Here is a 26,154-nt window from a genome sequence, read left to right as displayed (position 1 = left end):
AATGAGTATGCCACCATGCCTGGCATTTTTTTTTTACATAAAATCAGAGGGGGTGGGGACCAAAGTCACTCCCCACTGTGTGTACTTTGCCAACTGAGCTACCCAGTGCCTGGGCTGAGCTTTTAAAAGGACTAATTTACTTTACTTAGAAATAAATTCTGCATATCTACTATGTTACACTAATCTTCTAAAATTATGTTACAAAGGCAATATGTTCATCTTTAAAAGGCCTGCCAGGCAGCATGATATAGCACAACCATTTTATTAATATGCAGCAGTAGGGTGAATCTTTAACAGGAGTACTTACTGCACATGGATATGTGTGGCACTCTGATACAGTATCAGGTTTGAGTCAGTCAATTCGGTCACTTACTTCCACTTGCATAGGTATAAAAAGGTCCACACCCTAGTACTCAAGAGAATGGCACACAGCCATGCTCACCTTCTTCTCAGTTTAGTGCATGTAAATGACCTCACGGCATTACATTTTCCCCACAGAAGTAATTCATAATCAAGGGAGGGAGGGAGGGGTGGAGGGAGGAGAGGAGGGAGGAGAAGAGGGGGAAGGAAGGAGAGAGGAGAAGCAAGCAGGAAGATGGTGGTACAAAGACCTTTTCACAAGGTCCCCTCTGCAGCAACGTTTGAGAAAACAGTCCTATAATGAGACTGTAGCCAAGCACATCCCACAAGGACATGGCGGTGACGCACTCTCCTGGAGAGTTTCTGATCTTGTCAGGAGTAGAAGCACTGGGAGGGGACTGCAGGGATGCTACAAGACTCTCCTAGAGATCACTTTGAACATACTCAAACCTGTAAGGACTACAGTAAGGACATGACACTGAATGACTCTCCTGAAGAAATGTATGTCCAGAAAGACACAGGAATATGATCAAGTGCTGTTGTAATTGTTGCTACTGTTGTTGTTGTTTGTAAAAATAGAGACCAGGAAAGCAGAAAAATGTAGCATTATGAAAACATAAGGAAACACTCTTGAAGAAGAAACACTTCACACAGAAGTTTTAAATGGTATCTAATAAATTTCATGTCAAATTTAACTAAACATATAAAAATTTTAAATGGTAACCAATAAATCCCCATGTCAAATCCTTTTTAACAAAATCCACAAATAGGTTATAAAAATTGAACATCATAAATGTTTCTCGTATAAAGTTGGATGGGAAAGTTGAGTTTCTACATTAGTTTGTTTAATCAGACTCTCATGAACGTCGGCGGCTGCCGAGAACAGCAGACACAGCTCCGTAACTGCTATGAAACACCATCACGATTCCGGTTTGGCGGGGCAGCCGCCCACCCGTCCTCAGTCATCCACAAACGTTAACCGGCCAGGCCCTTCGTTCCTCATCCACCTCCGGTAACGCTTCCACCGAGGGTCATTCGCCAACTTCTTCTTTAGCTCTTCTTCTTGCTCCTGCTTGTAGACCTGTGAGAATAAGCCATAGAAACGACCGTGACACAAAGTGAGACCCACGCTGTTATATAAGTCTACTTTTCCAGAGTAACTTCAGCTCAACGCGCCGGCTCGCCTTCTGGAGACTAACTCAACATCCAGTGTCAGAAAAGCAAACAGCACAAGAGCTGCACCTTCTCTGTCTGGTTCTGAGATGGGCTCCTGCAATGCAGCCCAGGCTGCCCTGGGATTTGCTAAGTAATTCAGACTAACCTGGAGTTCAAAGGCCTCCCTCCAGCCTCTCCCTGTCTAGGATTAAGACCGCTGTACAGCCAGCGCCATGCTTGAACCTTCCCTTCAGATTTTTTACTTAACCAAGGAACAAATTGGCTTTCCATATGCATTTGCCTCTAAATTGAATTTACATCTACTTTTCAAAGATAACTGGCTTTTTTTCCCTTTAAAGTCACCAAGGAAGGTTGTATAAATCAGACAGGTTAAGAACAAAGAATTTCTAGTATTTCTTTAAGCTTTAGTCAATCAAAACTAAATGAACAATTTCTTACAGCCACATTAATTTTTAAAGAGTATTGTGTCCAAATAATAGACATAGTGGCTAAGAAAACCTTACGCAATATAATTCAGCCTAATACAATAATCTGAAAAGACAGGGTTTAAAGCAAAAACCTTCCATAAAGCTGCATGTCTGTATATGTGTATATGGACGGCAGTGACGGTACATGTGTGTGTTTATAAATATGGTGTGTAGATGTGTCTTTTCTCCAGCATTCACAGCCTTTTGCTTTTAAAGCAGGGTCTCTCCCTGAATCCAGAGTTCTCGGATTTCGTTAGCACCAGGGATCCACCTGCCTCCACCAAGCCCTGTTTTTCATTTTAGGTTTCTGGGCACCTAAGGAAGCAGTCATGCATGTGAGGCAAGGACCACCCACAGAGCCTCTCCATTCCCTCAAACAGGTTTTTCCCCCCTCAAACAGTTTTAAGAGCTAAATAACAGTACATTATCTCTTATTTTTAGGTAATTTACACACAGGAGTACATTTACTTGCCAAACATCTGGCAACTCCTAGTAATTTTACTTTCCATAAAGATTTAGAACATTACACACAGAATGGAGTTGGCTACAAAACACCATAACAGCTAACATATCTTAAGTTTCTGAAGAATGTTTCAATCATTCCGTTAGCCAATTAATTGCATCAGAAGTGAGGACAGTGGGAGAGCTGGGCCTTCAGCACTGTGGCTCTGTTACTGAGCACATCTACAGAATTCCTGTAGCTGTCAATAGGAAAATAACACTTGAAAAAATGTCCCAGCTTTAGAGGTATTACAATGAGTTGATTTAAATAAAAAGCATGTAACATTCCAAAATTTGATAATACTATTCAGAAGATTCTATGCTTAATTATTTTGAAATAAACAATTATTTCAACAAAATTTTTCTTTTTTTTCTGTCTTGCTGTTTTGGAAGGAAGAAATTTAATTAGTGCAAACAACAGAAAGCCATCTAGACAGCCTATGTACACATCACTCCACTGCAGTTGACAAGCTAGATTATTCCTAACTTTTACCAGGATTAGCTGATTAGAGTATTTGAAGTACAGTTTAAAAAAAAAGAGACAAAAAATTTTAAGTTAAACCCATTGTCACACTATAAATGCAGTCACACTTTCAAGTAAAGTGGGACCTGATTTCCCCACTTAACTCTGGACTTCGCAGTGTGGGAAGGCACTTGTGACTCCTCACCACCGAGGCCCTGCAGCAAGGGAAGACACCACTCTCCACTGGCAGCCGCCACTCACCTCGTAATTGTCCTTTATCCAAAGCTCCCGCTTAAGAAACGTTTCCTTCTGATGGTCCTCCAGGCTGTCGAACTGAGACTGGGACATCTTCATAGACTTGCGTATGAGGTAGAGTCTCTCCTCCTGCCCATATTCTTTGCCTTTGATATTAAAGTTATAGACCCACCGGCAGTACCAAGCTATGTATGAGCACAGGTGAAAAGGAGCCAGGATGACTTGGAACAGAAGGAGGTCACGGACTTGGGGTTTCTGGTAGCCCCCCTTTATGTCTATCTTACTTTTTATAATGTTCTTGATGATGCTCTCCTCCTCGTCCCGGATCTCTTCTTTGGACTTCTTGTTTTTCCCTTTCTCTTTGGCTCTCCTGAGCAGCCCCTGCTCCTTGGCAATCTCCGTTGCCTGGATGCGGTATTTGGGCACTGTGGCTAGGTAGCTGATAGCTTTATTATAGCTATTCCACCAGCTGACATACTACAACACAGAACAGAGAAAAACAAGCCAGTTTACTAGCAAAACCCATCAAAAGAAGCAACAGCAGTAACCCTTGTGAGTGCCATTCCCCGCCAGAGCCCCAACTGACTAAACCACGGTTCTCAGCCAGGTGTGGTAACTCACGCCTGTAGCCCAGCACCTGGCAGGGGGAGGCAGAGGATCTGACTCAGAGAGCAGAAAGAACCTCTCAGAAAACCAGTGACATCAGTGAGCTCAAAGATCGTACTTTATTAGTAGAACACCTCTCCTTCCCTTTGTCTACCAGAGGAAGATTCAAATGCATAACAGCTAACAAGACATTCGCTTTAAAATTCCACAGGCTGGAACCTCAGGCAACTTTATTCTTTTTATCTCTCCCTAAACAGCTACATACCCAACAGGAATGCTTACCATATTTGGAACACAAAGACTCAAGTATATTTGAATTCTACTCATTTGGCAAGAGAAAACTCACGAATATATTCAACCTCAAAGGGTTCAACTCTCAGAAAAGGCCTTGCTGCTCACACAGCAAATCCGGACTTCAGTTCTCTGCTAATAATATCCTGGAATCTACCAAAAACAGAAGACCAGAGGATGGCAATACTTCTACAATGTTAATAAGTTGACATATATCACCTTTTATTATTTAAACTGAATACTGTCCTAGAGAAACAATTTTCAGGGCTGGAGAGATGGCTCAAAGGTTACAAACACATGTTTATCTTGGAGAGTACCTGGGTTTGGTTCCCAGCACCCAGAACCATCTCTAGCTTCAGGAAACCTGACATCTACTTCTGGCCTCCACAGACACTGGGCACACAGGTGGTTACACACACACATACATGTATGAAAACACCAATATACATAAATAAAAAACTTTAAAAAGAGAGAAGAATTTCTCAAACTTGCTAGCTACTTTCTTCCTAGTCGTCTGAAGTGTTCTTTTCCTCCAAATGAGCACATGAGCAGTGTAGTTAGTTAAAGAGTAACAGGCAAAACCAGCCAAACGAATGGAAGCACATGAATGATGAACCAAAAGCTGTGGAGCCCCCAGCTGGATCAGGCCCTCTGGATAAGTGAGACAACTGAATAGCTTGAACTGTTTGGGAGGCACGCAGGCAGTGGGACCCGGACCTGTCCTTAGTGCATGAGCTGGCTGTTTGGAACCTTGGGCTTACACAGGGACACTTTGCTCAGCCTGGAAGGAGGGGACTGGAGCTGCCTGTACTGAATCCACCAGGTTTAAATGAATCCCCAGGGGAGTCTTGGCCCTGGAGGACATGGGAATGGAGGGGAGAGGATGAGGGGAAGGTGGGGGCAGGAGGGGGGAGGACAGGGGAACCCATGGCTGATGTGTAAAATTAAAACACAAATATAATAATAATAATAATAATAATAATAATAATAATAAAAAGAGAAACAGGGAAGACATCACTCCAGGCTGAACTTAGATTCCTGTGATAGTTTCTAACCACACAAAGAGTTCGTGTATCACATTGAATCTGGCCATTGGTTTGCTAGCTGAGCAGCAACTCCTTCTGGGCATGCAAAACTGGGGGCTTTTGGGACTGCCAAAGAAGTCAAGCTGTGCTGCCATCAGCAATGGAAAGCCAGCCTCCTCAGGCCATGGTAAGGGCGCTCTTAACTTTGCAAGTTTATGGGATGTCACTGAAAAGTCCCATAACAGTACACGATATCATCTGGCTGTCATGTGGAGGGAGATGAGAAGAAACACGTTTGGAGGGTTTTTGTAGCTAGGCAATGATATTTATGTGGTTGAATGAAAAGTGTTGCCTGTAACTTCAGGTGTTTGGTGGCCCGATTTGGGAGTTCTGAAACACCTAGGATGCGGAGCCTTGCTAGAGGACTACAACCCTGGGGGTGGGCTTTCAGAGTTTACAGCCCCACTCCACTTTCTGCATGATGAAATGTGTGATCAGCCAGCTTCCTCCTCAGGCTACCTGCTACTATGAGGAAGGCAATGGTGCCTTTCTCACCATTATGGACTCTCTCTGGAACCATAAGCCAGAATTAATTCTCCTCCTTCTTTTTTTCCTCCCTGAGATAGGGTTTCTCTGTGTAACAGCCTTGGCTGTCCTGGAACTCATGGAGATCCGCCTGCCTCTGCCTCCCCAGTGCTGGGATTAAAGACATGCACCAGCAGCCTGGCTTTTTTCTTCCTTCTGTAAGTTGTTTTTGTCATGGTATTTTATCAGAGCGGTAGGAAAGGAGAACAGCCACCACTAGTTCCTTAGACTCCCTGATGACAAAGATTCCAATGTGGGGGCAGAGAGGGCATGTTCCACCTATAATATGTATTTGTATGACAAGACCCTTAGGTAATATAGCACCATGTATAATGAATAAATACAGTGAAAAAAACCTAGCATAAATGAGTATTTTTCAAGTGTAAAGAAAAAATGAATCTTAACTGGAAGAAAAATTTACAAGATATACTTACAATACAGATTTAATGGCTAGCACTAGGCAACACAAATACACAGAAAGACACACACACACACACAGACACACACACATTCATGGATACACACCTGAAACATGGAAATGGCGCAGACACTGACCAAAATCACCACCCTGACATCCACTCTCGGGGCTAGGCGTCTGCTGTAGTAGTGATAGTAATGGCTGTAATACTCTTCCGGGTGGTCCAGCATGTAGTCATAGTCTTTCCGTGTTTCTTCATCCTGTAACGTGAGGGACAATCTATTTCACATGACATTTCACTAGGAGCTGCAGTTTATAATCTGTTCATTGAGAATTTCATAAGTTTGAAAGATACAAATAAAATATTAAATCAAAAAACTTGCCAATACTTGTAAAGGCATATATACACCTTTATTTTCAGGACTTTTACATTAGGTATACAGATAGAATACAAACATTCCCCAAATTCTTTAGTATTTTCAGTAGTCTCAGAAAACCCAACACTTTGACATTTGCTAACCTTTAGCTAATGCTGTAGAAGTTCCTGTAACTTCAGGGCATTCTGATACCTAGTCAACACCGCCCCCAAAGGAAACATGGCTTATCTCCTATTTATATTCAAAATCAGGTTCCAGCTTTATCTAGTTTTCTGCTGAAAGCAATGATTAAGACAGCAAAAACAGATGAAACCAGTCTAAGCCTAATCCTGTCAAAGAACACTGAGACATCACTTAGCACAACATAAAGGTCAAAGTCTAGCTTTGAAAAAACTTGGGCAAAATACTAAGCTCCTCTGAGCCTCATTCTCTTCCTTTGTAAAAAGAAATACTACCTGTCCTAATATTTTCCATGAGTGTTCTGAATAACAAATGCCATACACTATGCAGTAACATGCTACAGACGTGCAGAACTTTACTGCTGTAACACACTGACAGAGTCCACTTCATAAATCAGGTAACCTAACTTTCATATAAATATGAATTCTGAAAGTTTTAGGGATGTTATATACTTCATTTGTTTGTTTATGATATGTGTGGGTGTGCACGCACATACATTTGTGTGTGTGTGAATACAGGCATGTGAGTGCCACAGTGCAGGCATGGAGGTCAGAGGACAGGTCAGTCAGTCCTTATTTCCCACCTCATCTGAGGCAGGGACTCTTCTTGTTCACCGCTGTGTATATCAAGCTTGATGACCTGCAAGCTTCAGGGAGGGATTCTTCTGTCTCTCCCTGCCACATCACTGAAGAAGCACCAGCATTCCAGATGCACAGTACCCAGCTTCATGTGGGTTCTGGGGATCCTAACTCAGGACATCATGCTTACACAAAGCAAACACTTTTATCTCCCTCCCCCCAGGATCTCCCCATCATAATAAAACATTTCTTAAAAATCTTTTATCTTTTTAAGTAGCCAACATTTTATTGAGCTACTTCAGAGCTATTAAAGTATATATGATATAGTTTTTATCTCAAAAGAAACCTATTTTTCAACTTGTCCTGTTTTATAAAAATGGTAGACTAAGACCAAGACGAATTCTTTGATCTTTATATGGTGTGCAACAGAAACTATTGCAAAAATAATAACAACCTAAGAGGATGTCCTTCTAATTTAAACTGTTCAACACTTATCAAGCTTCTGAGTAACAAGACACTTCAAAATCCAACCCAGTGCCTGTCACTGTGGACGGATGCTACAAGGTCTGTTTAGGGTTTGCCCCCTTGAGTCCTTCAATATGAACCTTCTTATAATTAAAATAAAAAGTTGGCTAATGATAAAATCTTTCCTATTTATTAAAATCATCATGTATTTTCCATTAAAAACTGAACTTTAGTAAGAGCGCTCAATGAAAGTTATCCTATATTCATTATAGTTAAAGTATTTTTAACTCTTACTAGCATCTGAAAGTTAGTATTAGTTATACGCTAGCATCTTTAGACATTGTATGACAGTGTGTGGGGGCTGAAGAACTGTCTGTTATAGAAGCAGGAGTGGGCTCGGCTGATGCTGTCTTCACATGCACTCCTTGTGTGTTCTCCTGTGTCAGAAAGGGTTTTCTCACGCAGACTATGCCATCAATCCACTATCCCTTAGCAAGCAATCACTGTACTGCAGGGCTCCTAACCTAGGCAAGGTCCATCTCTACAGGAGTCACTCAGGCAGTTCTGAACACTGACGTCCACACCTCTCGAGGTGTCTCACTCAGTACTTTAAGAATTTAATCCTTCTAGAATTTCCCTCTTCTTCCACCATACTTTTGGTTCTGGTGGCTAGTTTTATAGAAATGTCCTCATAAGGCCTGAAACTTGGCTTTAACCCTAGCTTCCAACCCTTTGAAATGTAGTCAAACAAGATTCTTTTGCTCCAACTAGGCTGCACATAGTTTTGAACTGAACGCCACACTGGAGTCAGACTCCTGCCACCCCATAGCGCAGTCTCTACAGAGCCCTGTGTCCAGCCTGTCTGTTTCACCCTAGGTGAGGCATAGAGCCACCTTGGAGAGCACCGACACCTGCCACATGAGCACCAATGTTGTGTTAGGCTCCTGTTCACTGTCCTTTCTTCCCCCTTCCTAGTGCAGTTCAGTCTAGGAACACAGATGCCACTCCTGCTCAAGATCACGTCCAACCTTCCCGGGGCCTTCTGAAGTTTCCGGACCTATGCCGTCACAAGAGGCTGGTGGCTAAAGCTTCAGCAGCAGCTCCACATCCACCCTACTATCTGCCTCTCCACAGAGAATCCTGTCTATTCAGAGCTTCCTAAGTCCTGAAGCAAGGCAACACTATGAAAGGTCACAGGGGCAAATCTGACTTCTCTTAGGGTGGTTTCTTTGGTTTCTTTTTCTGAGGGCCACCATAAATGTATGTGCCTATCTTGTTTTTTAGAGGGTAAAAAAGTTGGCCACCTCCTTGTTATAGCATTTATTCATTGTACTTAATTTTCACTGTAAAATCTTTTTTCCCTCTATACAATGAAAACAATCTTTGAGATGAAGCATCCAGTGGAATTTAAAAGATATTATCCAAGTTGGTACAAAGCGGAAAAGGAGTTCTCTCCACAAACTAAGTCAGAATCCTATAATAATATACAATAATCCTAATAAGTAGCCAAAGACAGAACAAGAATGACCATTCTTCTCTGAGGGGTCATATCAGAGAACCAAGGCACATTATTATTGTAACAGCATTTTCCCCTCTAAAACATCTTAGAACTCAGGTTCACAGGGTTTTCATTTTTATCTTGACTGTTTCTCCACAGTTTAAACTTCCTTGGCATGCACCGCGCCCCACCCCCCCCCCCACCTGGCCCAAACTCACCTACCTAGCAACCCCTTCGCACTCCTCCTACCCATGGCAAACAGACAGCAACTTCTGGTTTGGTATGCTCTTCCAGCACAATGTCGTCTTTCTTTGAACATATAACCCTCTCCAATTTGAAGCATATTCCCTTCCTCTATCTAACCTTGTGAGCTCCTAAAAGTCATGAATGCTACCGCTTCAAACAGCTTTTTGTGGTGATGGAGACCTAACCCAGGCCTTTGAGCATGCTAGGCAAGTGCTCTACCACTGAACTACCCTCCCTTACCCCGGAACACTCTTATCACACTTAGTGCCTATGTATTATAGCACTTATCACATTGTAATCACCAGGTTTTTTCCTTGTTCTTGAATGAGAATTTCTTAGAAGGTAGGTAGTAGGGTGTTCATTAGTCTCTATATTCCCAGGGCCTAGCTCAGTGCCTGGCAGTCAGTATGTCATTTCAAAACTATGTGAACTGTTTTAAGAGTTTTCCTCCTTATATATCTCTCTCCAGCCACACAGTTCTGCAGCTCACCAGCAAGGCTGGATGAGTGATTATGTCTTAAAAACCTCAGCTTGACAGAAATGACTACTTGAATTTACAGCTTATGAAAATATGCTAATGTGGCTAAACAGCTTGAACGGTTTAACAGCTTACCTTTCAATAAGGTAGGACTTTTTCTTTCAGCAATACTGTGGATCTTAAGGTCCCAGGGTCAGAAGATTCCAACTTCTTTCCAAAATCAAAACCTTTATACTTGTGTCTTCCTCTCTGTCCTGAGCCTCGACAAGCAGGGCAATATACTCCTTGTTTCTAATTTCTACAGGAGTAATGGTGCTTCTGCTGGTGTCCATCCATTCCCAATCCTCTTGGGCATATGCAGGAGGACTGGAACACAACCACCAATAGCTAGATCAAAAGTGAACAAAGGAAACCCACAAACAAAGCAGCCCTTCCTTCTCTCATGAAAATGACCACCCCCTCCCCAAAGCAAAAACATTATGACCTTGGCTTAAAATAAGATATGCATTGTTTACTTTCAATAAACATGAATTGCAATATAAGATATTGCAGTCAGTTTTACATGAAAATCTATTATACAGAATAAGGAAACCATTTACTGATGGTAAAGGCCAGGAATCAAGAATATATGAAAATGTACTCATATTTTGTTCATTCTTAAAAATACATATTACTCTTATTAACAGACCACACACACACACACACACACACACACACACACACACACACACACACACACAAATGATGACGCTTCAAAAATAAAACCTGTTCCCTTATATTTTTTTTTCCAGGCCATTATATCTTGCTAAGGGACAAGAAAATTAACTACTATCAGTTTTATGTTTTTCTTGTTCCCTGTCCCCAGTCAATCATAAGTACAACCATCTTGCATGTCTTCTCAAGGTCCACGATTCAACTATCCATGCCCTGGTGACACATCTTTCCCTGGCTGCTCCTACTTCAACTACGTCTTGAACATTTTCTAAATGCAGCATAAATATCTCCAATTCAACAAGCTCAAAAGCAGGTTTGCTCTTTCATGTCTCAGCTATGAGTATCAACATGTACCCATCATCTCAGTTTTTAAAATCTCCCTCTTTTTCAATTCAGCAAATAAGAACATAAGGAATCAGCCCCACGTTAAACACAGGGGAAGATGAAAATAAGATAAAGTCAATTGAGAGATGAAGCGGAAGAGAGCTGGGTCTTAAAGAGTGAGTAAGGAACACCAGAGCTTGGAATGAGCCACAGCATCAAGGGTTAGGGCACGGAAGCACTGAAGAGCAGGACAGACTCAGCTGAGGCACTGGGGACATTTAGGGAGCAGGAGGAAAAGTACAGGAAAGTAAGACTGAGTGAATAGTCTTACACATGCCTGGCATGGTGGCACACGCCCTTGACCCCAGCCCTTGGGGGCATAGGCAGGCGGACTTCTGTGAGTTTGAGGCCAGCCTGGTCTACAAAATCATCTTACATGCTATGCCACAGTTAGTATTATTTTCTCAAAAGTGAAATGCTCCAAAGTTTGAGGACAACTGCATTAAGTGTACTTGTTTATTTTGAAGACATTTTTGTTATGTTATTTTGAAAAAAGCAAAGATTAAAAAAAAGAAAAAATATCAATGAGTAGTGGCTTTTAAGTGGTTAAATGGAATATGGAGTGTTGTACAATACTTGTATACTGTGTGAAGATGTACTGCTGTGATTGGTGTTATAAAAGGCTGACCAGTCAGCAACTAGGCAGGACTTCCCGGCAGAGAGAACTCTGGGAAGAAAAAAGGCGGAGTCGCCAGCCAGATGCAGGGGAAGCAGGATGGGCAGTGGAGACGAGGTAACGAGCCACATTCCAAAATGTAGACTAAAAATATGGGTTAATTTAAGTTATAAGAACTAGTTAGGAACAAGTCTAAGCTAAGGCCAGGCATTCATAATTAGTAAGTTTCCATGTCAATATTTGTGAGCTGGTGGTCCTGAAAAGAGAGTACTGATACATATGGCACCCAACGTCTGGCCACATATATCCACAATAAGGCCCGAGGAAGCTAAACACACAAAGTTCCAAACAAGTGGCTTCCTGGCCATGATGTCCTGGTGGACTTTCAGAGGCCCTGCCTATGCACTAAGCACTCCAGCAGCTGGCACTGAGTACAAACGCCTGCCACAGGGGGACACAACAAATTCTCAGAGCTGGGACAGGTAAATGTGGCTCATGCGGTCAGAGAACACTACACACAGGCAAACAACAACAACAACAAAACAAAACAGAAAGAAAGAAGGGGGAGGGGAGGGGAGGGAGGAAAGGAAGGAAAAAACATAAAGAGGCCATAGAAACCCTCTAAACAGGTTACAGTTTGTTTAAAACTGTGCTTAGGGGCTAAAGAAAGAAAAGAAAATGGGCATAGACAGACAGTCATAGAAAAAATAGTTAAAAAATAATAGTATAGTCTTTACAGGGTAGAGTGAAGTAATAAAAACAGTAAGGCACATAGGATGGAGACAAGGAGAATTCTGAATTCCTGAACACTAATGAACAGAGGACGACAGCTGCTGAGAGACGCTGGATTGTGGAAGGGACTGCTGAAGTAAGCCAGACGATATACCCTAGGGATGTCTTTGCTTCATGGAAGTCGGGAAATGTGTTGCGTTGGGGGAGAGGTTGTGCTTTTGATTCCAAAGGAAACAAAAAGCTATGGATTCCTTCAAAATTAATAAAGGTCAGATTTGATCTGGGGAGAATTCCTGAGGATCTTGGCTATAAACATGAGAGAGGAAGCCAGGAAAGACTCCAGGGCAGGTGATGTATATGTTGATCCCTCTGCATGGAAATAGCTAAGAATGGATGAGACATGATAAATCGTGTTGGTTACAGAGTCCTCATAACTTATTATATTATAGTTTGGATATGCAGTCCAAACAAACTTATAAAGTTGAGAGATGCCTTTTATCTGGTCAAACATAGAACAAAAAAATCATCTTTAGCTGACTTATGCACACCACGCATTCCATATTTGTGCACATACAGATGTGTGTTACCTTTAAAAGTTTGTGTTTTTAGAAAAAAAGGACCAGATACCAATGAGGACAATTTGCCTAGGTGATCCAGCCTCTCAGAGTGCCTCTGTTGCAGTCCTTGAAAATCTACATCCAGAACAACTTCAAAGCTGCTGAGATGGTCCAGCCTCACAGACTACTCCAGATAAACTCTATACTTTCCCATCACCCAGAGACTAAGCAAAAACAAACAAACAAACAAAATACAGCTAGCTCTCCAAGGACTTGACCATTATCCCAATTTTCTCAGGATCCCCTAAAGATGCCATCACCCCCAGATAACAGGAAGCAGTTTAGAGAACATGACGTGCACATTTCCAAAAGGTGGAGTGGGTGGTTTCTGGTCAGTAAGTGGGTTATGAATGTCACTGTTTAGTAGGAGGGCTGGTTGCAAGTTGTTACTGGTCATGGTCAAGAAAAAAAGTAGGCTAGATTCAGGAATCTCTTTCTGGAAAAAAAAAAAAGCGGGGCAGGGGATATAGAAATGATAAGGTAAATGGGTAGATTACTGAATCTGCTTTCAAACTAAAAGTACAACTACTAATCTCAAATTTTTTGGTATGGATTTTTGTATATTGATACAAATTTAAGGTTATTTTTGTTATACTGTGTATATGCTTCTATTCTTGTTTAAGTCATTATACTTATGCAGCTCATTAAAAAATGTAATGTATAATTAAGAAATATAGGTTAGTAGCTAATCATCTATAGTAATCAAACTTGTAGCAATGTTAGGGCAAAGAAACTACCTTTGCTGTGACTGCTTACAGTATGCAGTCCAAATTAGACAAACAGGACCCAAAAGAAAGCTACTGCCGAACTTTGTCAAGACAAGGTAGGACAGTCCTTTAAAATTCCTGCTTCGCAGGAAAGTTTGTCAAATATTCTAGACCTGTAGACAAAAGATGGATGCCCCAACATTGCAGAGGAACCTTGGGTGACTGTCCAGGCAGTCAAATGTCTCTGTTGTTTTTATTGTTTTGGAAGTTGCTGGCTGTGTACTTCCTGTTTATTCAGGAAATACTATATCCCTCTCTGGTCTCTGATGGGTTGAAGACTAGATAGTTATAGTTTTCCTTGGTTATGATAAAGTAAATTAGGTACAAAACTTTGGATTCACCAAGAGAGGATAGATAATGAAGTATTTTCTCTGAATTTGACAAATACAAATGAACTGAATTTTGTAAATGTAATTCTTACTTGATAATATTGTTCTTACTGTATATAGTTTTACTGTATTAGAGTTAAAACTTTTGGCCGGGCGGTGGTGGCGCACGCCTGTTATCCCAGCACTCGTGGATCTCTGTGAGTTCAAGGCCAGCCTGGTCTACAAAGCGAGTTCCAGGACAGCCTCCAAAGCTACAGAGAAACCCTGTCTCGAAAAACCAAAAGAAAAAAAAAAAAAACAAAACAAAAAACAACAACAAAAAACTTTTCCTTTTTATTTAGACAAAAAGATGGAAATGTTGTAGGACAGTTGTATACTATGTGAAGATATACTGGTATATTTGTGAGTGGTTAATAAAAAGCTGAAGGGCTGGAGAGATGGCTCAGAGGTTAAGAGCACTGAATGCTCTTCCAGAGGTCCTGAGTTCAATTCCCAGCATCCACATGGTGGCTCACAACCATCTGCAATGAGATCTGGCACCCTCTTCTGTATACATAATAAATAAATAAATAAATAAATATTTTAAAAAATTAAAAAAATAAAAAGCTGAATGGCCAATAGCTAGGCAGGAAGTATAGGTGGGACTTCCAGGCAGAGAGAGAACTCTTGGAAGAAGAAAGGCAGAGGGAGCAGAATGGGAAGTACTACATAAGGTGATGAGCCATGTGACAGAACATAAGCTTTAAAAATATGGGTTTGGGTTGGGGATTAGTGGTAGAGCGCTTGCCTAGCAAGTGCAAGGCCCATGTTCGATCCTCAGCTTAAAAAAAAAAGGGTTAAGTTATAAGAACTAGTTAGGAACAAGCCTAAGCTAAGGCCGAGCACTCATAATTAATAATGTCTCCGGTTCATTATTTGTGAGCTGGTGGTCCCAATGAGAAAGTACTGCCACAATGGAGGACTTTGTAATGAAAAGGATATACAACAATCAAAGGAGCTCAGGCCTTGTGGCACACACTTTTAATCCCAGCACTCAGGAAGCAGAAGCAGGTGGATCTCTGTGAATTTGAAGCCCAGTCTAGACTACAGAGTGAATTCCAGGACAGCCAGGGTTATGAAGAGAGACCCTATCTCAAAAAACCAAACAAACAAACAAAATCAAAGGAGATACTGAACATGATATTGAAGTTTCTAATTATATATAATATGTGACCTATGTGTTAGAATTCTGCCCTCACTCCAGCTGCATGACCGCACATGTGCAATTCAGGAGTTAAGCAAAGGGTCTCGTGTCTTACATCATCAGGTGATCATATATGCACAGCATGGTCAGAGTGCATAATCTGCGCATGCGTGTTGTGGCTCTGTAAACCCATCTGCGCTTCTCTCTCTCTGTGTTCTGCTCCCCCCGACCATCTTTCTCTCTGTCCTCCGAACATGCTTTTTCCCAGGCCTGGTTCTTCTTGCCTCCCCCCCCCCCCAATAAAGCTCTCTGCTACCAGGTAGCGTGGCCGTGGCTCGTGACCTCTTCACGTGGTGTGGTGGATATTCTGTTCCCTGAAATATTGTGTGTTCCCCGGAAAAAAAACATATCTGGGGTCAGAGAACAGACAGCCACTAGAACAAAGCCCAAAATGGTGGCTAGAAAATGGGAAGAGTAAGCCATAACAGAAGTTGGGCAGTGGTGGTGCACGCATTTAATCCCAGCATTTGAGGCAGAGCCAGGTGGATCTCTGAGTTCAAGCCACTTTAGAAACAGCTAAACATGGTGACCCCCGCCATTAATCCCAGAAACCCAACCTTTAATGCCAGGGAGTGGGGGCAGAAAGAGAAAGGTATATAAAGCGTGAGGACCAGGAACTAAAGGAGTAAAGCATGTAGTTAGTTAAGCATTTGGTTGGTTAAGTGTTCAGGCTTTGGAGCAACACAGTTCAGCTGAGATTCATGTGGAGGAGGACTCAGAAGCTTCCAGCCTGAGGAAAAAGGATCACCTGAGGAACTAGCAAGGTGAGATAGCTGTGGCTTGTTCTGTGTCTCTGATCTCCCAGCAATCACCCCAATAACTGGCCTCTGGTTTGAATTTAATTAATAAGACCTTTTAAGATTCTTGTTACAACATGGTAACCAGTGCTATTTATCATTCATTTCACTATGTAAGAATGAAGGACTAGAAGTAAGTCTGGAGAATACGGGGAAATGGGAAGGGAAAAAAATGACTGGATATGCTTGCACTCTCTGGAACCTCCAGGGATTCTCTACTACTATTCAAGATATGTGCTTTGTCTATGAATAACCTTCTTTGTCAAGACAGAAGTAACTTGTGAAAACCTGGTAATAAAGCCAATAACTTTGTATTCACAGTAAGGCAAACTGTATCCAATGGAATGTAACTGATGACTACCTTATCAGCTCTATAATAAAGCCAATAACTTCTATTCACAGTAAGGCAAACTGTGTCCAATGGAATGTAACTGATGACTACCTTATCAGCTCTTCAGCAATCCCCATAGGACTTAAATGTGCAACAACTCTTTGTCTTTTGAATGAATTGTCATTATTACACTGGTTTTCTTATCAACTAGTGAGTTAGCCCAAAGTCTATGACATACATTCTTTTTGTACTTGTGTGAAAAGCATCATTATATTCTCTTTTAAAGTTAGTCTTTAACAAAGATAGCAAGACTGTACTTGGACTATGGGTAAGAGGCTGTTGAAAAACCAAGCCTACAAAACAGGCAGGTTTGAAAGATATCAGCTTAAAAGCAGAGGCTGACATCAAAGATGTAGCTTGAAGTCAAAAGGGGCTTAGAGGACCTGGAGATGGATGGCTCAGTGAAGGAAGTATTTGCTATGCAGGTATGAGGACTAAAATCAAAATCCCTAGGCCTTCCATAAAAGCTCAGGAGGGGGAGACAAGGAAAGCTCCAGGCAAGCTAACCAGATGCACTAGTGGAATCAACTTGCTTCTGATTCAGGAAGAGACAGCCTCAGTAGACTAAGGCAAAGGGTGAACCAAGCAGTGGTGGTGAATGTCTTTAATCAGAGCACTTGGGAGGCAGAGGCAGGCAGATCTCTGAGAGTTCAGGGCCAGCCTGGTCTACAAGTTCCAGGACAGCCAAGGCCACACAGAGAAACCCTGTCTTGAAAAAACAAAACCAAAAAGGCAAAGAATGTTCAAGAAAGGCACCTAACATCAACGGTACCCTTGGCTTCCACCTCTCTCTCCTCTCTCCCCTCTCTCTCTCTCTCTCTCTCTCTCTCTCTCTCTCTCTCTCTCACACACACACACACACACACACACACACACACACACACACACACACACCAAAGACCTTAGAAAACAGAAAAGAATACACAAGACAGAAGCCTAAGGAAAAGCAGTTTACAGCATGAATGAAAAAGGGCTTCAAAACTTACAAGGAAGGTTAGGTGTGTAGTTCCACGGTGGAGTCCTTGCCTAGCATGCCCAAAATCTTTAGTTTAATCCTCAGTATCACAAAACAATTAATACTAATAACTAATTGGAAAAAACTAAATAGCAACAGAAAAAAAAAAGTGGCTAGAAAGAGCAGAGCAGCAGCAACATCTGTAATCCCAGCTATTCTGGAGACTGAGACTGGAGAATTACAGATTTGAAGACAGACATAGAAAACTTTGCAAGACTCTGTTTAAAAAGGGGAGTGAGGCAGAATACTTTATTGAGCATCATGAGAAATTAGGAGCACAAGACCGAGCCAGTCTCTGCTGTAAATATACTTTCTAACTTCACAAACATACAGTGATACCTAAATAATGCTCAACTCCTGGAGACTACTTTCCATAACAGTAAAAGTCACAAGCCAAGGGTCAGAAGATCTGAGCCTTGTACAGTAGGAACAGTGAAGCTGGACAGTTAATCCCAGTCCTTTGATCTCATAGTGGGCCTGCTGCTAAGTCGGTCACAGATGACAAGAGCTGCTTCTGTGAGAAATGGTCACATAAGTCCAATGCCTGCAGGTTCCTATTCCTTCACACCCCTCCACCCTCCCTAACCCATCTCAACACCTTCCCTTGAGCTGCTCTCTGAAACAAACAAGATTGTGTTATTTTGCCATCTCAAAATCTGTTACAACTATTCAAAAATAATAAAGTTCAAACTTTTGAACAAAGCTTAAGAGTTGAGCTGAGGGCATGGCTCGCTCAATTGGTACAATGTTTGCCTAGAATGCTCAATGCACAGGGTTTGTCCCTAGCAGTGCACAAAAAACAGGCATGAGGCATGGGGCCTGGGGAGATGGCTCAATGGGTCAAGTGCAACACACAAACACTATATACACACCACCACCACCACCACCATCCACCATCCACCACCTAAAAAGAAACAGGCACAGTAGTGCGGCACTATAATACTAGTACTTCTAAGGTAGAAGCAGGAGGATCAGAAGTTCAAGGCCATCCTCTTCAACTACAATGAGTTTGAGGGCAGCCCAGGACTGTCTCAAAGAGGGAGAAGGGAGCAGGCCATTCATATCTCTAACCCCAAACTGAGTCTTCTGAAACAGTTTCCTCCCATGTATCCTACAGGCTTCCAATCTATGACACAGATCTATGAAAAGAAGATTACCAAAAAAAAAAAAAAAAAAAGTAATAAAAATCTTTGCGTTCTTACTTCTCAGAGTTTCCTCACGATCAATCTACATGAGCTCAGTTAAAATGTCAGCTCCTGGGGCTAGGAACAGAGATCAGAGGAATAGCAATGGGGCTAGTTCATCAACTAGTCAGTGTTTGACTAGGATTCTATCACATCAGGAGTTTGGGACTGATCCAGTGCTCTGATTAGCCGCGACACATCATACACTAGCTAATCACAGCATGAGAATTAAGCTTATGTTACAAAGTCAGCCTCAGACATAGTGGGCAATAACAACCCAAATTCAGAGATCAGTTAAAAAACGTTTTATTGTGGTTTCATAACGGAAAGTAAATGCAGTATAGATGCTATCCTACCCTTCTGAACCCATAGGAAAAATCACTATCAACCACATCACACCTTGCAACTAATCACAGGAAAGGCCTCAAAATCCTTCCAAGTGTTGCAGGTAGTCACACTCAATCAAAGCAGACCTATGAAATTAAAACCATCTTCAGTCTATGATCTACAGCATCGGTTCCCAACCTGTGGGTCAAGACCCCATTGGAGTTGCATTTAAGATCCTTCTTAGCAGATATTTACATTGCTAACAGTAGCAAAATTACAATTCTGAAGTAGCAAGGAAATAATTTTATGGTTGGGGGTCACCACAACATGAGGAGCTGTATTAAAGGGTTGAAGTGTTAGGAAGATTGAAAACCACTGATCTCTATATAGGGCTACTTAATATGGTTGTTTATTACTATCAAAACTGTAATAGATAATTTGCCTATTTTCATAATAGTCATCATTCAGTATGAATGGGGGGAGCAGGGTGGTTATTCTAGGATCACAGTGTATACTTAAATCCTGAGATGTTCAACTCCACATATAAAATAACACAACATTTATATTTAACCTATATCCTCCTATAACAATACCTAATATAATGAAAGTACTAAGCAATAATTGTCACACTATACTGTCCAGAAATCAAAGAAAAAGCATGTACATGTGCAGTACAAGTATTTCTTTTTGAGGCAGGGTCTCAGGTAGCTCAGGCTAGCTTGAAAGTTCTTGTGGAGTCAAGGAAGACCTTGTGTCCGTGTTTCCCCATGGGGGGGGGAGGGGGCGTCCCCCCTCCCATCCCCCCCTCCCGTCTCTAACTTCCCAAGTGCCAGGATTACAGCTGTGTGCTACCACACGACGTATTTGCTGGACTACAGATCAAATCCAGGGCCTCACGCATGCTAAGCAGGCTCTCTACCAACTGAGCTACATCCACAACTCCAGACATCCCCCTGAGATAGTCTCCATCTAAATTTGGCTGAATTCCTGAATACAGAACCCATGGGCACAGACAGTTAATTATACCGAATTACTACGCATGGCTGGCTAAAATCTTCATGACTGAAAAGATTTAGAATGTTAACAAGTGCAGCAAACTTTTTCTCCTTAAAACAAAGAGTGTCTGGGGGAAAAATACAGTACCTCACTCCCAGAACAAACCTTGAACACTAATGACTGTACTTCTGTTTTCCATCTATCAGAAATGCCCCTTCACTGTCAACCATGGTGACGTTCTTCCAGATCTAACTAAAAGGGTGCATTTATTTGTCTCTAATCCAAGAATAACTGCTTCCTTTTCACACTGAAATATGAACTGTGGTATATAACTGGAGTAAATTATGACCAAACAATAAGTATCTGTCTCCAGGGTTTTAATAAAAGCTTAAAGTCAAGCTGACCCCGGGGACTCAGACCTGTAATCACAGCTACTTGGAAAACTAAGGAGGATTGACTGTAAGGTCCAAGATCTGCCTGCTAAAGAGTGAGTTCAAGGTCAATCTGAGTAACTTAGATGGACGTTGCATTAGACTTAAAATTGAAAAACAGAGATGGGTATGCATGGTATACATGCCAACTCTTGGGAGGCAGAGGCAGAGTTCAAGGTCATCCCCAGCCACAAGAGAGTTTGAGGCTAGCCAGTTAGAGCTATCTAAGACCCTGTCTCAAATCCAAACCAAATTAAACAAATAAATAAAAGGTCTAGACCAGCATGGTGGCATAGCCTTTAATCCCAGCATCCAGGAGACAAAGGTAGTTGGATCTGTTTGTTCAAGGACATTCTGGTTTACATAGAGAGTTCCAGCACAGCCAAAGGTACATAGTGAGACCCTCTCTCAAAAAAGAAAAAACAAGGGGTTGGGGATTTAGCTTAGTGGTAGAGCGCTTGCCTAGCAAACACAAAGGCCCTGGGTTTGATCCTCAGCTCAAAAAAAAAAAAAAAAAAAAAAAAAAAACACACACACCAAACAAACAAAAAGACCCCAAAAGAAAAGAAAGAAGGTAGGTCTGGGATATAGCTCAATACCTGCCTAGCATATACAAAATTCAATTCTTAGTTTAAAAACAAAACAAACAAACAAAGGAAAAACCAGGGAGAGAGTCCTACCTCCCATTGCCTCAGTCTCCTCCCTAGCACCTATGACAGAGCTTAGGAAAGGGCTGAGTAAGAAAAGATGCTAACAAACCAAGAGCAAGTTATACCCCAGAACAGGGAATGCAAAAATCCTCCTTTGGTAAATTCTCTTTAAGTGCTAGAGGTGCTGCCATCTCGGCCACTGATGAAGAGAAAGCAAGCACTGTTCTCTGAGAAGCCTTGCTTCCAAGACAGAACTACTCTCTCTACAGCATTCTTTAACTTATCAGATAACCTCACATCAGCAATATTCCTATGACCATTTCTAGGTTCTTGTGATCTTGTGAAATGTCAAAATCTTTTTCATTTCCTACCAATCACAATTTTTCTAATTCAATCTTTTCTTGCTGTGTCTGCATCTGCTTACAGTGTGTGTTATTTACTGTATTTCATCCAGTTTTAACCTACATTCGTAAGTTATTTTTGCTCCCATTTTAAAACCCTCAAAACATTAAAAGTAGATAGTACAATTTTTCTCTCACGCAGGAATGTTTCATTCATAGTCATCCAATTTATTTTTTTGTACTACTCTAAAATCAGTTTGAGTGAAATATCAAAGTAGGCTGGACATAACCATGTCAAAATGCCAGAAACCCACTTTCAATTTCCATTCTATCTGAATGAATCTGTCTCCAAATGCGAGTTTAATTAAAAGTCATTCCCTGATGTGCCAGACATTGTGCTAGGTCCTATGGATACACAGATAATAAACAAAGGGCATGGCTTAGTGGCAAAGAGAAAAGCTACTTACATTTACAGTGTACTGTGATAAGTGCCATAGCCACATAAGGCCAGACTAGAGTGTTCCACCTCAGGAGATTCAGGGCAGACTCAGCCAGTGAGCCGAAGTCTCTGACTTCCCTCAACCCCCAAGAGTCAAATAATCCAAGCACTTTCGAATTAGCTTAACTCATTCAGCACTGTGTGAAATCATTCCAGTCTGAAGTCATGTTGTGACCCAGAATTGTGAATTACTCGATAACAGAAACTAAGCACGACTTTGCATAAGCATCTGAGCATAGCCTTTACCCTCCATTACCCACCACCCTTTTCCTGGGTTTCCTCGATGTCTACATGCATAGGCAGACTCTTCTGTTGATGAATTAGTAATGACCAAGTGTCTTACCTTCTTGTCTCATTAACTGTGTTTAAATCCTGTCACTACTTATTTTTAACTACCTCCATCTAAAAACAAACAAAAAACAGTACCCTCACCCCCACAAAAACCCACCTTGCTCTCAAAAGGACATTTATACGAGCAAAACAACTGGAATCACAAACCCACTGATGTCTTACACAAATCCTGTCCCCACACTGAAGATGCACCTATTATCAACATTCGGTGAGAGGCTTCTGTGTGCCATTTTTATCCAAGAGCCCTAGAACTCATTCTCCTACCATTCTACCTAACCAGTTCTTAGCAAAATTCATCTAGATTTCTTATCCCTCACAAATCCTTGTTCCTGACTGAGGCTATAATATAAACAAAACAGTGATCACACCTCCACTGAGTCAGTGGGATAATATGGAGACAACCAGCCCTCCAAAATTGGATGGCATGCTTCATGAAAGCTTTGCATTACCTTGAAACAGTATTCTTGGGCAACTTTTTCAGTTCTCCATTATGAAAGAAATACAAATCAGACCACCCATTTGTCTTCAATACCACAGCAATGAAAAGTCCTTTCCCAGGTGAAGGAATACAATGAACAGAGCAGATCCTACCATGCTCTATTGAGAAGCTAACCTGTATTCATCTCTACACTCTAAATAGGACTTTCCAGAGTTCTGCTAGGTCTCGGCAGTAGTGCAGCTTGGGAGTGGGTGCTAGAACACTCCCCTGGTCCCTTCTCCACGAGCACCATTCTATTCCTAGTTCCCTGTTGGGAGGTGTTTGGAGTTACTATAAACATCTTGTCAGAGTCAAGTGAAATGTTACTTTCTCTAGACACACTAGTTTTTTGTTTGTTTGGTTTTGAATTTTATCATCTATCTGTCTGTCTGTCTATTGGTGTTTTTGAGACAGGGTTTTCCCGTGTAACCTGGAATTTGCTTTGCCAACCAGGCTGCCTCAAACTCAGAGATCCACCTGCCTCTACCTCCTGAGTGCAGGGGTTAAAGGTGCATGCCATGTCGCCCAGCTTAACACACTAGTTTTTAGCTACCTAAAAGCCCCTTGTTCTTGAGTGGACATATTATTTTATCTAGCTTTTTTTGGTGTTGTTGTTGTTTTTTTTTGTTTTTCAAGACAGGGTTTCTCTGTGTAGCTTTGCACCTTTCCTGGAACTCGCTTTGGAGACCAGGATGACCTCAAACTCACAGAGATCTGCCTGCCTCTGCCTCCCGAGTGCTGGGATTAAAGGCCTGTGAAACCACCACCCGGCTTATCTAGCTTTTTTATTTGCTGATAAATCAATTCTAATCTTTAGAGGTGGAAACCTTTAGAAGCAACCATATGGAACAGCCAGAGAAGGCCTCTGAAAGAGTCTCTCCAAGAAAAAGGCAAAACTATTTTGAGTTCTGGGGGTCCTCCCAGGAAGAACCTTACCTGCTGTCACTACTTCTACACTAGTTCTGACGCCTGACTTCAAAGTTCTTAAGAACATGCTCCCCATCCCCACACCACACCTACCCACCCACTCCAGCCTACAAAACCCAGAAGGCAACAACTGCCAGCACTTCCGAGGCTCTCTCCTGGAAGCTATCTCAGCAGAGTCCCCTTTGGAACACCACCAGCAGAGGCTGAGTGGCAAGGAACCTCAGCAAACTGGGCTGCTCTGGTCTGTTCACAAGCACTTTCCTCTCATCTCAGGGGCCTAAGCCCTCGAATTTCAGCACTTCTCACCAGCTTCACACCCATACCTCAGTCAGTCAGGTGCCAATAGAAATTGTAATCTCACTGGCTAGTGAAAACTTACTAAGTGAAGCACACACTCTCAACAGCTCCAAATTTCAAACTGCTCTCTCTAAGCCTGAAGGAAAAGGAATCTGACAGTATTTCCAACTCTGTGAAGCTAATCTGGAGGACGAATCAACCGTTAAATGATAGTACAATCATTGAGTAAATGACTCAAAGAAGTCATTAAAAGCAGACTGAAAAGAACTGCCCCCCCCCAAGAAACCTAAGAAAGAAATACAGCTATAATTGATGCTGCAGTCTCATGATGGGGCTCTTGAAACAGTAATACCTCCATCAAGCATGACTTATATTTTGGGTTGTGAGCCTAGCCTTTAACGGCTGAGCCATCTCTCCAGCCCCAAGCATGACATGTTATAACAGGTGATTTCTAACACATATTGCAGTAGCTGAAGAAAAGCGTGTCAGGCTAAACCTCCCTACATCCACAGAACACAATAAAACCTTGTCAAATCACTAAACACATAAAAAAAATATTCCTACTAATAATTCTCAATCTTCTGCTTCAAGTCATTAAATGGATACGCAGAAACAGCTACCCAAGGTCACTCGAGGGTGTCAGAGCCAAGAGTCAAACGTCCAGTCTTTGGACTGAAAGTTCACTGTTATTTGTGTTTTTCTAGTTCTTTAGACCTAAGCTAAATGTCATCAGTGACATCACCCCAGAAGCCAAACTTCTACCCTATCAAATTGGCACGATCAGTTATTACCCGGTATTCCAGACCTCTCTTTCCTCTGCCCTATCCTAGATCCTGGCACTGACGAGTCCTGCTTTCCGAGCATGCACCTCAAATTATGAGAATGCTTCTACACCAAAAATAAAGTAAGTGCAAAGCTTTGCATAACCAACTGCTCAAAAAGAGAACTGGCTGTCCTCCAAGACTCGAGGAGGTGGCCATGCTGGCTAACGGGCCGAGGAGGATCTTTCTCACGACCACGTGGGAAACGCGGACCTCCTAAAGGTCCCGGAGGGGGCCACAGCGTACCGGGGTCCTAGAGGACCTGGTCACCCAGGTGTGACACCCAAATCCCGGGCCACCCATCCGCGCCCGCGGGCCTCACCTTGAGCGTCTCGTAGGCGGTCGCCACCAGCAGGAAAGCCTCGGCGCTCGGCGGCGCGCCCCCGGGGCCATCGCCCGGCTCGGGCCGGTAGCGGTCGGGGTGGTAGCGCCGGGCCAGCTGGCGGTAGGCCCGCGCGATCTCCGCCTTGCTGGCCGAGCGGCTCACGCCCAGCACCTCATAGCAGTCGCGCGTGCCGCAGTACAGCCCCTCCACCAGGGCCTCGGCGGGCCGCGCCAGCAGCGGAGCCAGCAGCAGCGGCGCCAGCAGCAGCCATGGGCGTCGGCCGGCAACCCCCGGCCCCCCGCGCGCAGCTAGCCGCGCCGCCATCCCGGCCTCGCTCGCCGCTCTTCTCCCCGCTGGACTCGGCCCGGGAGGCCCGGTCCACGTCAGCAGGCCGCGCCTGTGCGCAGGCGCAGGGGGCGTGGCGCCGCAGCCACTTCCTTCCCCGGGCGTTGCTAGGAGAGAAGGACGCCTCAGCTGCTTCCGGCGGCTTCCGGTGGGCTGCAAAGCTGCCGCCGCCAGACGCTCGGTGTGTTGTGACGTGGAGGAAGAAGTGTGTCTGTCCGAGGCGCGCCTAGCCGCCTGGTGCGGTGCAGCCCATGCGCAGGAATAGCCACACTCCACCTTCTTGACCTCGGGACTTGGTCTGCGGCAGTAGGAGCTCTGGACTCTAGGATCCCGTCTCCAGGCCCTGATGCCGTCCTCCCCAAACTGAAGATGCACTTAGACAATTCCGTGCGCTGCCTGTCTTCCAGGAACGCTGAAAGTCGATGGCCTTTTAGTTTCCTGTTTCTCAGCTTATTTATATTTTGGAGCAAATAGTTATTTTGCCTGGAGGATGTAAAATGTCTAGTAGTATTCCTGTACTGTCTACAATGGGTGTCGGTGACACCACCCACCCTAATTGTGACCGTCAAAAAACGTCAAGATCTTGCAAATGCCTCCAGGGGGCTGGG

At 42.8% G+C, this 26,154-nt stretch overlaps 1 protein-coding gene across 1 annotated transcript; it reads right to left on the bottom strand.

Annotated features, from left to right (window-relative positions):
• Dnajc25 (DnaJ heat shock protein family (Hsp40) member C25) lies at positions 1-25,585 on the bottom strand. The gene is made up of 4 exons (XM_036179513.1): positions 25,199-25,585; positions 6,255-6,407; positions 3,229-3,699; positions 1-1,441 (listed from the first exon to the last, which is right to left on the bottom strand). Exons 1-4 carry the CDS (start codon positions 25,523-25,525, stop codon positions 1,319-1,321), a joined length of 1,074 nt encoding a protein of 357 aa, XP_036035406.1. The 5' UTR covers positions 25,526-25,585; the 3' UTR covers positions 1-1,318.
• Between the last annotated feature and the right edge of the window lie 569 nt (positions 25,586-26,154).

The sequence above is a fragment of the Onychomys torridus genome, chromosome 2 (assembly GCF_903995425.1).
Source record: "Onychomys torridus chromosome 2, mOncTor1.1, whole genome shotgun sequence".
NCBI classification, from domain to species: Eukaryota; Metazoa; Chordata; class Mammalia; order Rodentia; family Cricetidae; genus Onychomys; species Onychomys torridus.
Note: the sequence above shows the minus strand (reverse complement) of the source record. Positions and strands in the feature narration are given on the sequence as shown.

What these genes read in the sequence shown, in the direction of transcription:
- Dnajc25 (XM_036179513.1), bottom strand. Translation starts at nt 25,525, where the DNA reads ATGGCGGCGCGGCTAGCTGCGCGCGGGGGGCCGGGGGTTGCCGGCCGA. An exon ending in CCGCCTACGAGACGCTCAAG is followed by an intron (nt 6,408 to 25,198) that starts GTGAGGCCCGCG and finishes CTCACGTTACAG; the next exon opens with GATGAAGAAACACGGAAAGA. An exon ending in GGATAAAGGACAATTACGAG is followed by an intron (nt 1,442 to 3,228) that starts GTGAGTGGCGGC and finishes TTATTCTCACAG; the next exon opens with GTCTACAAGCAGGAGCAAGA.